Raw genomic sequence first — 13772 nt, 5'->3', positions numbered from 1 at the left:
CTTTTGGGGGCACCTGACATCTGGGGCAAGAAAAACTGAAGAAAATGGCGTTGGATGCATCATATATACCCCTGGCGCACTGACGTCAGGGAAGAAGCGACAGCAACCGACGCCGGATCAAGACTTTGGAATTCAGGCTGACTGCGGGACCGCCTGACGACAAGATAACCCAAGTTTGATGACTGCAGCAGGGTGTACACTCGAACATCTACATTTATGGTAGGTACAAAACTGTACTTTTGGTATGTACCTCACAAGACATCTGCAACAGCTGGAAAGGCCACAGAAATACCTCACTAAAAGAATCACAGGCCTAAAGCAGATGCCATATGCTGACCGTCTAAAAAAAACTCCAGCTATACTCTGTGGCATATCGTCTACTCAGAGGTGATCTCTGTTTAACATACAAAGCCATGTCAAACCCTGAGCTATTGGACATGCTCCACGTAAAGAAATCCCAATCCCTCAGAGCCACATGCTCCAGGGATCTAAACCTTGTCATCACAATGAACATAACATGCTGGAGGGATAGGTTCCTGACCCAGAGACTCACCATACTCTGGAATAGACTGCCCATACATGTCAAGCAGAGCGCCTCCTTGGCCCTCTTCAAAAGGAACCTTTGATTGGATGGGAGATGGGAAATTCACCCCGGGGATCATGTCAGTCGCCCTGCTAGATAGGGGTCCAGAGAAGTAAATATTGTGGGAAGAAATATCCCGGGAATTGTTATGGCTAGGCTTGAATAGGCCCTAGGGCCGATAGCCTAGTACCAACCTATGAACATAGCTGGGGACTCTGACCCATTTGTGAGGAAGAATGAAAAGGATAACATAACATCAGATTTAGAAGTTATGTACTTACCATAGCTTGGCATCTGTGTTGTCCATTTTCATTCCTCGTCACCTTCCCTTCCAGCCATTCCCCGGCCCTGTCACTCCTAAAAAGATCTTTGGATGATATAGAAACATTCATGTTCCTGGTTTGAGCCTTAGTATTTCCGTGTGTCTGGTCTATCTATATAACACTGTAGGGGTAAAGCAGCAAATTCGATCTGAGGAGTTGGGATGGAATGAAGCATTATGGGTAGAAGGAGTAACTCAAGTTTCAGATCCAAAGTCTGGTAAATGCGGCCAAGTCAGATACTAGACCCTTTCATGAGGAAGAATGAACATGGACAACACATGACAAGTTATAGTAAGTACATAACTTTTTATTCTATAGTTGTAGCTCAGTGTGTGATGTCTTGTTTTGTTTGTTAAAAAAATAAAAACCTATTAACCAAGAATGAAATTCCATAGGCTGCTGAGCTGCTAAACTCTCATGGGTCTTTCAGATATATTCAAATAAGAGACTACTCTCTAATCTTTGAGATTGACTGCTTCTTTTTCCATCTCCAATATTTTTCTCCACTCAGCTCCCCTGGACCCTCACATCATTGTCCATAACTACCCTTAAATAACTGGCCTGTTGATTGTAATGTATTAGAACAAGATCACTCATCCATCTAGCTACATAACCTGAATAAAGTACTTGAAACTTCAGTAAGGCATCTTTATTCCTCCCACAGGGAGGGTATCAGAAAGAGTCACTTAGATCTGATAGGTAAAGTGATTTTATCAGGGCTAATCATTTGTATTCTGTCTTACATGGGTAAGAGAGAGCCTTCTTGCCAGTTCGAACTACATCCCTCCTAGCTGACCAGTAGTCTTCAGGCTGCTGGCTTGGAGGTAGTTTGAGTATCCGTGCTTGTATGTCCATCTTTATAGCTCAACACATACAAGATGAGACCATGCACTGGATGTACGACTTGGAGAAGGTAAAGCTTTGGTACCCTGGCCAGACATCAGCAGTGATGACCTGTTTGGTAGGAATACTGCAACTGTAGGAAATCTACTGTTATGATAAGTGCTTATATAATTGTACTTTTTCTTTTGTTGGGAGAAAGAAAGGACAGCCCTTGTAAAAACACTGTTTCCAGATGGATGTCCTCAGCCATTGCTTGTTGTTATGCCCACCATGGTGAACCAGTTACAAGCAGTATAAAGGCTCATTTTACTAGATACTTGACTTCTCCAGCGGCATATTAGAAATAATGGGTAAACTCTAGAAGTATTCCAGAGATGGCTACTTGGTCCTCTAGACATACCTTTACAGGGCATTACAGACTGGATTATTTTCTAGATCCAGGACATACTTTGCTAGGACTATTCAGGTGCGTCTCGATTCATATCCTTCCTCCTCCTCCCAGGTCAGATAGGCTTTGGTAATCAAGCCATATAGTCTAAATGCTACTGCAGCAGCATCAGGAAGGATGAATATAGTACAGTTGTGTAAGAGGCACTTACCCATAACAGTAGATGTTGAAATTACTCACTGTTACAGTAGCCACAGTCACCCACTATCCTCCTATTTCTATAATGTAGTTAATTGTTGGGATATAAAATTATTGGTTATTATATGTATGTCTTTTAAAGGTTCAGGATTAGTACTCTCCTTTCCTTTTTGGCAAGAAGATACTGAAGAAAGCTTCACTCTGACTGCTTATTTCCCTCCACAGGGCTGCCGAATTAGCAAGCAGAGTGAAGGTGTGAGGGGAAGCCAGAGCTTTTGGACGGCTGCTGGTTATTGTGTTCTAGGCAGGACACAATCCATGTAGCCTAAAGACTACTGCAACAGTGAGGAGTTTAAACATCTGTTGTGGGTAAATGCATCTTACACAACTGCACTTTTTCACAACACGTTTTACTTATATTCACCTTGTACCCAAAAAGTGTGCCAATGTGCTCACACATTTAAAAAAGCATACAGAAATCTCTTTCTGAGTTAGGTAAGTAAACCATTAGCTTAGAGAGCTAGCTTACGATAGGCCCACCCATCTTATAACACATGATGCGGGAGGCCTGCAGGGTTGCAGCTAGTGGTTCCTGGTATAAGGCAAAGGGAAGGGGGGACGAGGGACACCCTTGTTTTGTCCACTTATGCAAAGCACATGGTTCAAATAATCTAAAAACCCCAACTTCACTTTTTCAGTAGGTTGGCATATATAGCCTCCAGCACTGTAACTTTTGAAAATCCAAAGGCTCTTAATGCCTCAAATAAAAGCACAGTCTAGTTGATCGAACACTTTTTTTCCATGTTTAAATAGGGGTTTATGGTAAAAGAAAGCATCATCAACCAGCAAATGCCTTCCATATAAAGATATCTGAGCTAGTCTTTCCTGATGCATAACCATACTTCTAAACCTCTTAGAGCAGGAAATCTGGACAAAGTCCCAAATAATGCAGGGCAAAGGCCCAAAAATAGGGACAATTTTTAAATATTGCTCATACAAACTTAGTTGATAGAATAACAGGTTTTGTATTAGCATGAATTTTCTGAAGGGTATGAAGTCTGAAACTTAAATATCTACCATTATTTTTTACTTCAGTCCTCAATGATTTGCCATTAATTTGCCAGAAAACCAAAGTTTTAAGAGAAACTGACACAAAGTCTGAGGCAAAAATCTGTACAGTTGAGAGGTATGTATGTAACCCATCTGAACCCAGTGATTAATTGCTCGAATTACAAGGAGCAATTTATAGTTGTAGTTCAAAATTGAAGTACACCAGTATGAGGGAACTAAAGAAGGATCTTTACCAGTTTTTGCAATCAAAACTATAATTGCTGCTTTCCAAGATATTAGGAACCGACCAGTTAACAGAATGTTGCTAGCCAAGATTCTAAAATTACAAGTACATGCCTTAGCCTCTCCCCTGTAAATCTCAAAGGGGATCCCATCAGATCCAGGAGTTTTAACAGAGACTTGTTTTGGTAGTATGTCTCCAGTCTCTACTTACTGAATCTACTAAGTGAGTAACTGGGAGGTTGCCTGTGCAAATTGTCAGCTGTTTGACCTCGTAGGTAATCTCTAATCTGATCTTTATGGGTTACAGGGGATTGCTCACTAGCATATACTTCCTAAAATAATTTGCAAAAACCTTTATTGTGTGTTCAAGACGTGTATACTTTTTGTGAGTGGTAGGATCTTGCATCAATGTGTTTAATTGATCTACCTCTTAACCATGAAGTTTTAAAGCTGTTAATTTCTGACTGTATGGCGTTACCTCAAAAACTTTAACTCTAGTTGGATTTTTGTCTGTTTAGCTGCATATGCTAGGTGTGCTTCTATATTTGCTCTAAGGCACTTTACCTCCTTTCCTCCTCACCCACTGATTTTCCAAAGCAAGAGCTGTGTCTGTACATTTCTAGGATTAGTATTCATTTTATACCTAAGGGCATTTGTGTATGTTCTCAATGAAATAGCCAAGATGAAATTTAAAATTATCCATCCTATGTGTATGCCCTTTTCCTCTGCCTTTTTTTTGGGGGGAGGGTCTTTGTACAAATCAAAAACTGTTTTTACTTGGCCTTGAAATTGCTCAACCTTACAGAAAAACATATTGGTTCTCTATAATGGATGCAGTAATTGAACCCCCAACTTAAATTCAAGAATTAAGGGTGAGTGATTTGAAACATACACATATGCAGGTTACTTAGCAATTAGTAATTTAATCTGTGCTGGAGAAAATCTGATGGCGAGTAGAGTAAAAGATTTAAATCTTTGGACATGCACCAAACCAGTGTAAGGTTTTTTAATAACCATCCTAGCTGAAGGTGAGATGGTGAACTCCCCAGGCCCTGCCTTAACATCATGTAGGGAAAGAGTCAATCCAGTCACCTGCTCCAACACTGAATTCCTCTTGAAAAATAACCCATTCTCTACAAAACTAGGCAATTACCCATGGGGAGGAACATGAAAGGATGTATATATTGTTTGTCATTATCATCTGATCCTCAAGGAGGCCCTTCAGTATAAAATTCCTGCACTCTCCATCTGCCAACTGCTCCTGTAACCCAGAGTGGAGTACCTATACATATTAATGTATATACACCTCTCTTCCTACCCAAAACTGTAGGAGTACTCACTCCTGTCATTTACAGTCTTTTTAATAATGTGGACTCCTTTCCCTTTATATGAGTTTCTTGTAGTACCAAAAATGTGTGTTGCTTTTCTGGACTAAAACAAAGACCAAGGCCCTTTTGGATTCATTAGTAAGACCATTGACATTCCATGAAAATACTGTACAGTTGACCATACATTTATTAGCAGGCATCACCAGGATTAATAGAGGATGAAAATATTTTTAACAGTAACACTACTAGTAATAATGACAATAATAATAATAGACATAATCATTAGCTATTTGTCTTGCAAATTCCAGTTACCCCAAGTACCTTGTGCATGCTATTGCATAGCATCCCCTTCCCCTCCCAAACTATAAACAGTCAAATAATATGCCCATTGGTTAGGCTAGCAGAGACTGTTTGCCTTGCAATAGTAGCACGGTGACATAATGTAGCACTTGGGAGAAGTCAATCCTGTCCTGCGCTGCAAGCCAAAGGAAACAATGATCTTTAATAGTGAGCCTGCCTCTTCTCCCTCTTTCACTTCAACTTTCCGTATTAGTGAAACATTCCTGCAGTCTTCCAAGAAGCAAGAATACCTAAAATCAAGTGTTCTTCTTGCACATTAAATGGGTTCTTAAAAGTATATGCAGTTAACACCAATATTTAAGTTAAGAGCAAACATTATAGGTTGTATGGAGAATATAGATCCAAATACATCCATTCATCTGAGCAGTTTCACTGTACATGACTTAAATAGATGCCTCTTGCATTACTTAAATGTTTTGCTATCACCAACGAAATATCACAACAGGGGAGAGAAACAGAAATTAGTATGTGATGGAAATAACTCCGTCTCATCTGAGGATGTAACATATTCTTAATAGCAAAGTCATAATAACCCTAGTCAATGCTGCCACGTGTCCAGTAACCTTTTTTTGTAAAGGGGAAAAGGATCAAGTACCTTGTTACTGCCATGCCCTCTGGGCTTTAGAAGTTGCTCCTGCTACATTTTCCCTGTGACAGAAGGGCCACTGTCTGCAATTTTCTTCAGTTTTAATTTGCCTCTTCTGGAATTTAGAAGTTATATGGGCCGTTATATAATATAACCCTGAAGACTGACAGATACAGAAAGCGATACCTCCAACCCTTGGCCCTATACAAATGAGTTAGCTGGCTGGAAAGCAGCCCTATTCAGGTGAACCTATGCCAAAAGATTATGGTCTGAAAAATATTCTGGTATCAGCAATAGCTAGATGCTGGCCAAATGATCATAATTCCAAAAGGGCTCTCTCCTTTGCAAAAAAAACTCTGGTATAACCCAAATTGGACTGGGGATCTTCTGCCTCAAAGATTGAGGCAAGTAGATTCCATTTGCATGCTCAGCTTCAATCCCCTGTATTGGAATAGATATTCAGTCCACAAACTTTCCCATTGATAAACTTGCAACAGTCAGTACCTTCCATATTCTCAATGACCCCAGACAATTTAATATTTATATAGCTCCTCTGTCTTTTGTCTGTCAGCCAGTATTCTGTTATCTCTAATCTAGCCTTGGTGTTTGTCGGTCACTGCTGCAATTCCTGCAGGTCCCTGGCTTGCTCAGAGAGTTGATCCAAATAACTGGTAACTGCAGTCTGTGTATTCTGGAACAAGTTGTCAGCTATATCCATACTGTTCCAAGGAAGAAATGTTCCATAGTTTGAGCACCATTTTCTAGAATTTCCCTTCTATTTTCTCCATATCCCCTTTTGTAACAGGACTGCTGTAGCTGGTAGAACAGGGCCACAGGTCTGAGCCACATAAGGGGGGGATCAGAACTAGATACCAAGCTAGTCAGTCGCATAACTTTCCTCCTAGTCACATAATAGCACCAGACACATTCTTGTTAAGGTAAAGCTACTGAGTATCATGGGTCCAACTCTTAAAATTTGTAGGAAAAACAATTAATCCAGGGAGGGAACAGCGCCTAAAAGAAATGTTCACCTTTAGGTGTGCCTTCTCCTGTCGCAGTGCTTAAGACTTTTGCTAGTAAGTTGCAGAGCTACAGAACTTTGGCTTCCAAAGATTGGTAATAGTCAGTGTTTTGCCTATTAATATGTCAATTATGTCTGCTGATGACTTTGGTCACTGCAGTTATAACAGACATATGCTACAAGCATCAAAAGACATAAATGGAGTCCACCCTCTGCTGTTATGGTGAGTACCTCACATAGTTGTACTTTTTTTTATCCCACTTTGTATGACTTGACAGTCGGACCATTTTTCCCAGACTCAAGTCCTTTTCCCCAGCAGAACCCCATTGTTCTTATCACTTTCTGGAAGAGATTTCCTTTAGGTGGCCTTTGTACCTAAGTCAGGCTAGTGAGGGTGTGTACAGTCCGGAGAAAGTTGCAGGGCGAGCTGTCTGAGAAGCTGTCATTTAACCTTGTTGGAAGTTTTGCTTGCTCTAATAACCCCCACCTCTGCATGCTGACTGTTCACCTTGTAGAATGGTTGGACAATGGGAGGGCCACACGGGAAGCATGTGCTTTGCCCTGAGATGCAGGGTGGTGATGTGCAACTCTTTTAATTTCACCTCCCCCCAATCCCAGTATCCATCCCACAAGTCCAAGCTTCTGTCAGTGCTCACTAGGCAATGCGTACCCACTTTCCTTCCCTCCAGGATACAGGATAGGCACACCCATCCTCCTTTCCACTACCTCAGTTGCCTGAGCTCGACTGACCTCAGGTCACTGGGGCTGTAGTCACGGCTTTATCTTTCTGTGCCACTTTCGCAGCCACACACTTGTACTTTGTCACAGTTTTATCACAAATGTCACTGCAGAACTAGGAAGAGGTAAACTATGAACAAATGTCTTTTTCATTGGGACACCTAGAGTGAATAGCTGTTTCTGTATAGACAGGAAGTTTGTATACTTTGGTAGAAAGTATGCTACTTTAGAGAATAGGTTCTGAAGCTGTACACACAGCATACTAGTCAGATCCTTTATTGAAAGTAAATGTCAGGATTTAGAGGGTGTAGAGACACATGATGTTTTATATACACATACACCGAGGTAGTGACACTTACTGTTTTGTTAAATTAGCATAGTTCTATTGTAAGCATAGCAGGTGCAGTAATATTTTAATTATAATTCCAGCTTCATAACATAATGGGATAAAGCTCTTATTACAGCCCATCCGAGGCAGTTTCCATTAGGGGTTCTGGTATTAGAGAAGCTGGCAGGGGAAGGATGGAAGTGAACAGCCAGTTGTGTCTTTTAGATCCTGAAGATGGGATTTTTGACAAATGGGGAAAGGCCAGATACTGCATCTCCTACAACTTGAGATTCTGGGAATGGAAACCCACCATAGATTTTGGCACTCAATCATGCTGGAAATATGAAGTGTGAGGAGGCACACAGTTGCACTGAGCACAGTATGGTGACCACAGCACCACTTTTTCTGGCCATTAGGAGGGAGGGATAAATTTTAAATCTGTCAGAAAAAAAAAACTTGTATTTCTCTGTATGATGGCTGAAATTCCCCAATTCTCATCTCATTCTGTTCTAAAAGACCATGAACTAACCAATAGGCATGGCAAGGTAACTAAGCCCAAAAAGAAATTATATAAAATTGTGGTTTAATGGGAAGCTTTTAATAACATTTGTTGCTTTTAAAATTATGAATATTCTTCTTGATGGCATTTTATCATCAAATTGTATAAACTGGATGTATGAACATCTGAATTTTAGTAAAATTTTCTTGTGGTTTTTCTCTTCTTTCTTCAGCGTGTTGTTGTGCAGCGTATTCTGCCAGCCTTAACAGCAGAGTTTGTCAATCCTGACATGGTACCATTTGTTCTTCCTAATGTACTTCTGATTGCAGAAGAGTGTACCAAAGAAGAATATGTATCTCTAATCCTTCCAGATCTTACACCAGTCTTTAAAATGCAAGAACCTATTCAGGTTTGTTACTTAAATCATTTTTACTATTCTGACTATTAATTGCAGTAAAAGTTAATGTATTCCATATTAAGTATGATGGTTGTATAACCTTAAAAGTACAATTGTATTACAATGATGTTGGCAGTGGCAGGAAAAAACAAAAACAAAATAGTCTATCTCATTTGACATTTATTAGTGCAGCTAGCACCTTATAGCTGCCCCATCTATGTATAAGTAAGTAGATGTTGACTGCTAATTTAACTAGTTATGGTATTAATAAAAAATACAGCTGTTATAGTTTACCCACACAATCAAAATACAGTATAGGTGTATGTATTGATACACACACACACACACACACACAGAGCCAAGAGAATGGTAAATAGACCATGTGTTCTACATGAAAATTCAGTTACTTTTTTCTTTCATCTGTTTTACCCTTTCCTGACTCCTTCCATTACCTTTTGTTTCAAGAGTCATTGTATCAGCAAAATGTTGAACTTGCTTCACTTTATTCCCCTCCTGTCTTCAAGTTCCTTTCTTTGGAGGCTGCCTACCTTTTCCATACTACTTGACAAGATTCTTTCTTTGTGATAGTTCACATTCAGGGCCATTGTATACCACCTTGCAGATTGTCTTCTCACCTTTCTCTGATTTACTTTCATCAACTTGATGCCTTTTTCAGATGTATTCTCCAGATGTGGTATATTTATTGATGCAGTTATTGCACAGTGGTCATTTCACAGTATCTGGAGTCATGTTTTGATTATGCAACCAGCCAACCATGGTTACTGTGGCCACTGCTATACTTAACTGAATTGCTAGATTTATCCTTGATGTATGCCACAGACTTTCTTTTTCGCATATGCCAGTGCAATCCCTGAAAAAGTCTGCTTTCAGAAGTTCCTTTTCTACATAGTACATGTCCTTTTTATTAGTGGCATTGACCTCATATGCCATTAATCAGACCAGACTATGAGCAGACCTCTACAAGTTAGTGTTGTTGCCTCACAGCAAGAGGTTCCCTGGTTCGATTCTCAGCTGGGGTGCCTTCTGTGTGAAATTTGCCTGTCCTCCCAGTGTTGTGGGTTTTCTCTGGGTTCTCTCCAAAGACACGTGTTAGGTTGATTGGACACTTTAAATTCGCCATAGGTGCAAGTGTGTAGTGTGGAAAAACTATTATGGCAGGGCTATAGCCACCCATCGGTGTAAACCTTGGCTCTAGATGATTGTCACTGAGGAAGTGACACCCAGACCCCATATGCAAAAATGGGAAAAAGGGTTGTGGCTGCATGGATGGATGGATCCACAACTACGGATTCCAGCTTACTGCCAGTAAATTGGCATGGGCTGGTATTGCGCACTACTCCTGTCTGTGATGTCTGAACTGAAAATACTCTGCTGTGTCTTTTACCAGTCCCCTGCATGAGATAACACACAGTTTATCAGAAAACACTGCATCTATCATCCACCATGTGCATTGCCTCTGTAATGCACTCTCCTAGTTTCAAACTCACCATTATTCATTTTAGCTTCTCTCCCAGTCTTCTGAGTACCATACAGTCAGAAACATTTCTCTGTGTCAAATAGACTGCATTCATTCATGAGTCATGACTCTAGTACTATTTGATGCAATTTAAAAAGACTGCATGGTGTGCAGTCAGAAATCTGTCATTAGTCAGTGTGCAACCCACACTTATTTATTTTGTTATGACTTTGCCAAATGTTTAGTTTAGATGGAAGTTGGTGTGAGCCAGACCGCTACATAAGGTTGTTGGAGATGTCTGTTCACTAAAAAAATGTTTTGATGAATTGTAAGTCATTCAGGTTGGCACAAGCAAATCTGTGCTTGCCTTTGTCTGATTCCCTTTTTCCATCTGCTTATCTAGTTGAGGTGTGGTTTCCAGAACAGGGGACATAACTCAAGATGTGATTGAATCAGTGCTTTGGGGGTAGAATGATGTTCCCATCCTCATAAACTATATTTTTGGCTGTATGCCTAAGAATTCTTTTGACACCTGCAACTGTCATGTTTTTCCCAATGACTCACCGTAATGATTATGGAGATTGCCAGATCTGTATTTTACTCTACATTGCTCTCTCCCCCCAGCCTTTCTTCCCTGTTTAGATTTTTAATTCATTGTTCTCTCTCTCTCTACTTTCTTTGCATTAAATTCCAGATATTTGTTAGCCTGATCTCCAGATGTTTATGTGAGCTGGCATCCCCTTTGGCTACTGCTGCTCTTGACTTATCTTTTGTAAATAATTTGATCCTGTATTTGAGTCCTTGATTATACTCAATACAAAAGTATTAAATAAGACTGCACTTGAAACTGATCTTTATGGTACTTTTCTTACCACATGCATTTTACATGACTACCCCCCCACCACTCTCCCATATACAATGCCTTCTTGAACCTGATGTTGTATGATCTGCCTGCCATTTGAATGAGTTTTCAGTTGTTCTTTGTTGAAAAAATAACCACTTTAGAAACAGCTTAATGTCTTGCTTACCACATTGCATTTAGTTTGGAAGACTTCTCAAAGAACTTTAATGTTTTCCTGCCGCTTATGTTTTGTGGAATGATATTAAGTACTAACTTGCAGCAGATGCAGATGATTAAGGCTGTGAGCTGCTATTAACCTTTATCTTTTTTGTCCATGGTCCACCCGGATTTCAGAGTCTTGCAAATCATTACATATTGTACTTCATTTCCAAAAAAGCAAGAGATGCAGCCCTACCTTAGATCTACAATATTTCAGAACGTTTCTGTAGTATGTAAAACAGTAGTAAGTAAAAATCTTACTTGCTGTCCTTCTAGGGAAGAAGAGAGAATTTTTCTGTCCCCTGGATATTCAGGATTCTTTCCCCTAATATTGTGCTGAGTAACTGATGTCCTTCAAGGATGCATCTGCAGTCCTTACAAATGGGTTGTCCTGTCGTCAGGCAGCCCTTCGGTCGGCCGGATTCCAAAGTCTGGGTCTGGCTTAGGAGTAACTGTTCCTTGTGTTCCTTTTCTACAAGAGTTTTAAGACTTACAGCCTTATACACTGTTTTTCCTATGTGTATTATTTTAATAAAATGCTTGGGCACATTGACATCTGCATTCCTTTGTAAGGGAATGTACCCATTTTCTCTTGTGCTATTGACTTGCTCCTTAAATCTCTATCCAGGCAAAAATTGCTGAACAGCCCTGTATGGACCTTGTACTTTGTAGGTCTGGGTTTCACAAATCAGGTACTCCTTCAAAACTGTCCATTTTACTGCCTTTCCTCTTTCTAGTCTGTGTCTTGATTTAGGTGCTTTACCTATTGCTTGACAGTATTCATTCCTTTGGCTTCTTTCTTAAGGAGATTGCTCATTCCAGGTGTGTCTTTGTCAGAGCCTTCTTGAAAACTTTAGGCACATGAATGGTGACCATTGTTGGTACCCTAGTCTTTCTACATTTCACAGTAAAACTTTAACTGTGGCAACATAAAAGGCAGTATCATGTTTCTTGATCCTCTAAAAGGAGAATAAGCTGTGTGTCAATGCTAGCTGTATTATATAGAGAGATAAAACCCTGATTTCAGTCAAGATGACCTGGGTTTGATTAGAGCCAGCTGTGAAAGGAGAGAAATGATGAGGTGTAACTTACAGTCCTCTTCCTAGGGTGTGGGAATGGGGTACAGGTCTCAGGGGCATGAACCCATTATTGTATCTGTGGTGGACACTAGGACCTGTAGGATCATGCAGTTTATAAAAGAGCCAGGGTTGACCCATGACTGATAATATTCACTCTATCATTTGCACTCATAGTCCTTGGGCAATTTCAGAGGCATACATAGGGGAAATGATTAGGGTTTAATGTTTAAACACTCTGGCTGCTTGGATGATGGCTGTGCCACAGATGTAGTACCCTTAAAAAGAATGAATTGGCATAGTCTGCTGATGGCTGTGATGGTCAGCAGACATCAGGAGCCACATAGTGAAAAAGGTTAGGTGGCTGTATCACCTTCAGTTTTTAGAGAGAACACCCTTTTTCCACATAATCTGTTCAATGTGGTGGTAATGACTGATGCATTGCAAATGAGTAGGGAGATCACCTAGCTCATTTTCATATCAGATATTGTGTTCTCAGTTATTTTTTAATCATAAATAAGGTTGTGTTGATGTGTTGTGTCTTGCAGACTTTTCACATACATGTATCCTAGAGTACACCCAACTGGTTAACGAAGAAAAATATAATGACCAATCAGGTAATTAAGTAATACCAACTATGCTCGAAGAGGATATTGATCTGGCCTAGAACGTTGCACTGAATAACAATGAAACATTGAGGGACTTTGTGTCCCTAGTGCTAAGTGGTAATAAAGGTTTAACATTAAGCAATGTATCAAGGTTTCCTTTGGACTGGACAATGAAATTTTGCCAGGTTTCCTTTGGACTGGACAATGAAATTTGCCTTTATTTGGTATATTTGTTTTCCACCTCTTTTCATATCTAAATTGTTTTGATATGATGGTGTATGAGTTGGAAATTCAGAATAAATACAGCCATATCTTTTTTTCCTCCTTCGTTATTGATCAGAGCTAGACCTGTTTGTCATGAGCAAAAATTTTGTTTCTTCTTGCTCATTACACAATTTATATATGTTTTCTGTTTTAAAAAAGTGGCTTAAGTCCAAATGCTGTGGTCTGATTTTAGTGGCAACAAGCAAAAATGGGCATCCTGGATTATTTTTGATTGAAATAGCTCTTTTAAGTCTGCTTTAAAATTTGGTAGCTGGTTGTGTGTGTTCTCCAACTATTTCCATAAAGTGGAATGTCTTGTGCCATGGCACTGTTGGTTTGTTTTTACTTGAAGGTTTTAACAATCACTCTTTGGTTTCTGAATATTGTACTATTAAAGTGTAC

The 13772-nt window shown here is 39.8% G+C and overlaps 1 protein-coding gene across 3 annotated transcripts in view; it reads left to right on the top strand.

The window, feature by feature from the left end:
* Positions 1–13772, top strand: part of SCYL2 (SCY1 like pseudokinase 2) — a 1725360-nt gene that overhangs the window by 1085349 nt on the left and 626239 nt on the right. For all 3 annotated transcript variants that reach the window (XM_044087896.1, XM_044087898.1, XM_044087897.1), the window contains exon 9: positions 8721–8897. In XM_044087896.1, coding sequence (XP_043943831.1) covers positions 8721–8897 — 177 coding nt within the window. The remainder of the gene's footprint in view (positions 1–8720; positions 8898–13772) is intronic.

The sequence above is a fragment of the Protopterus annectens genome, chromosome 11.part0 (genome assembly GCF_019279795.1).
Source record: "Protopterus annectens isolate FY-2018-M chromosome 11.part0, PAN1.0, whole genome shotgun sequence".
NCBI lineage: Eukaryota > Metazoa > Chordata > Ceratodontiformes > Protopteridae > Protopterus > Protopterus annectens.
Note: the sequence above shows the minus strand (reverse complement) of the source record. Positions and strands in the feature narration are given on the sequence as shown.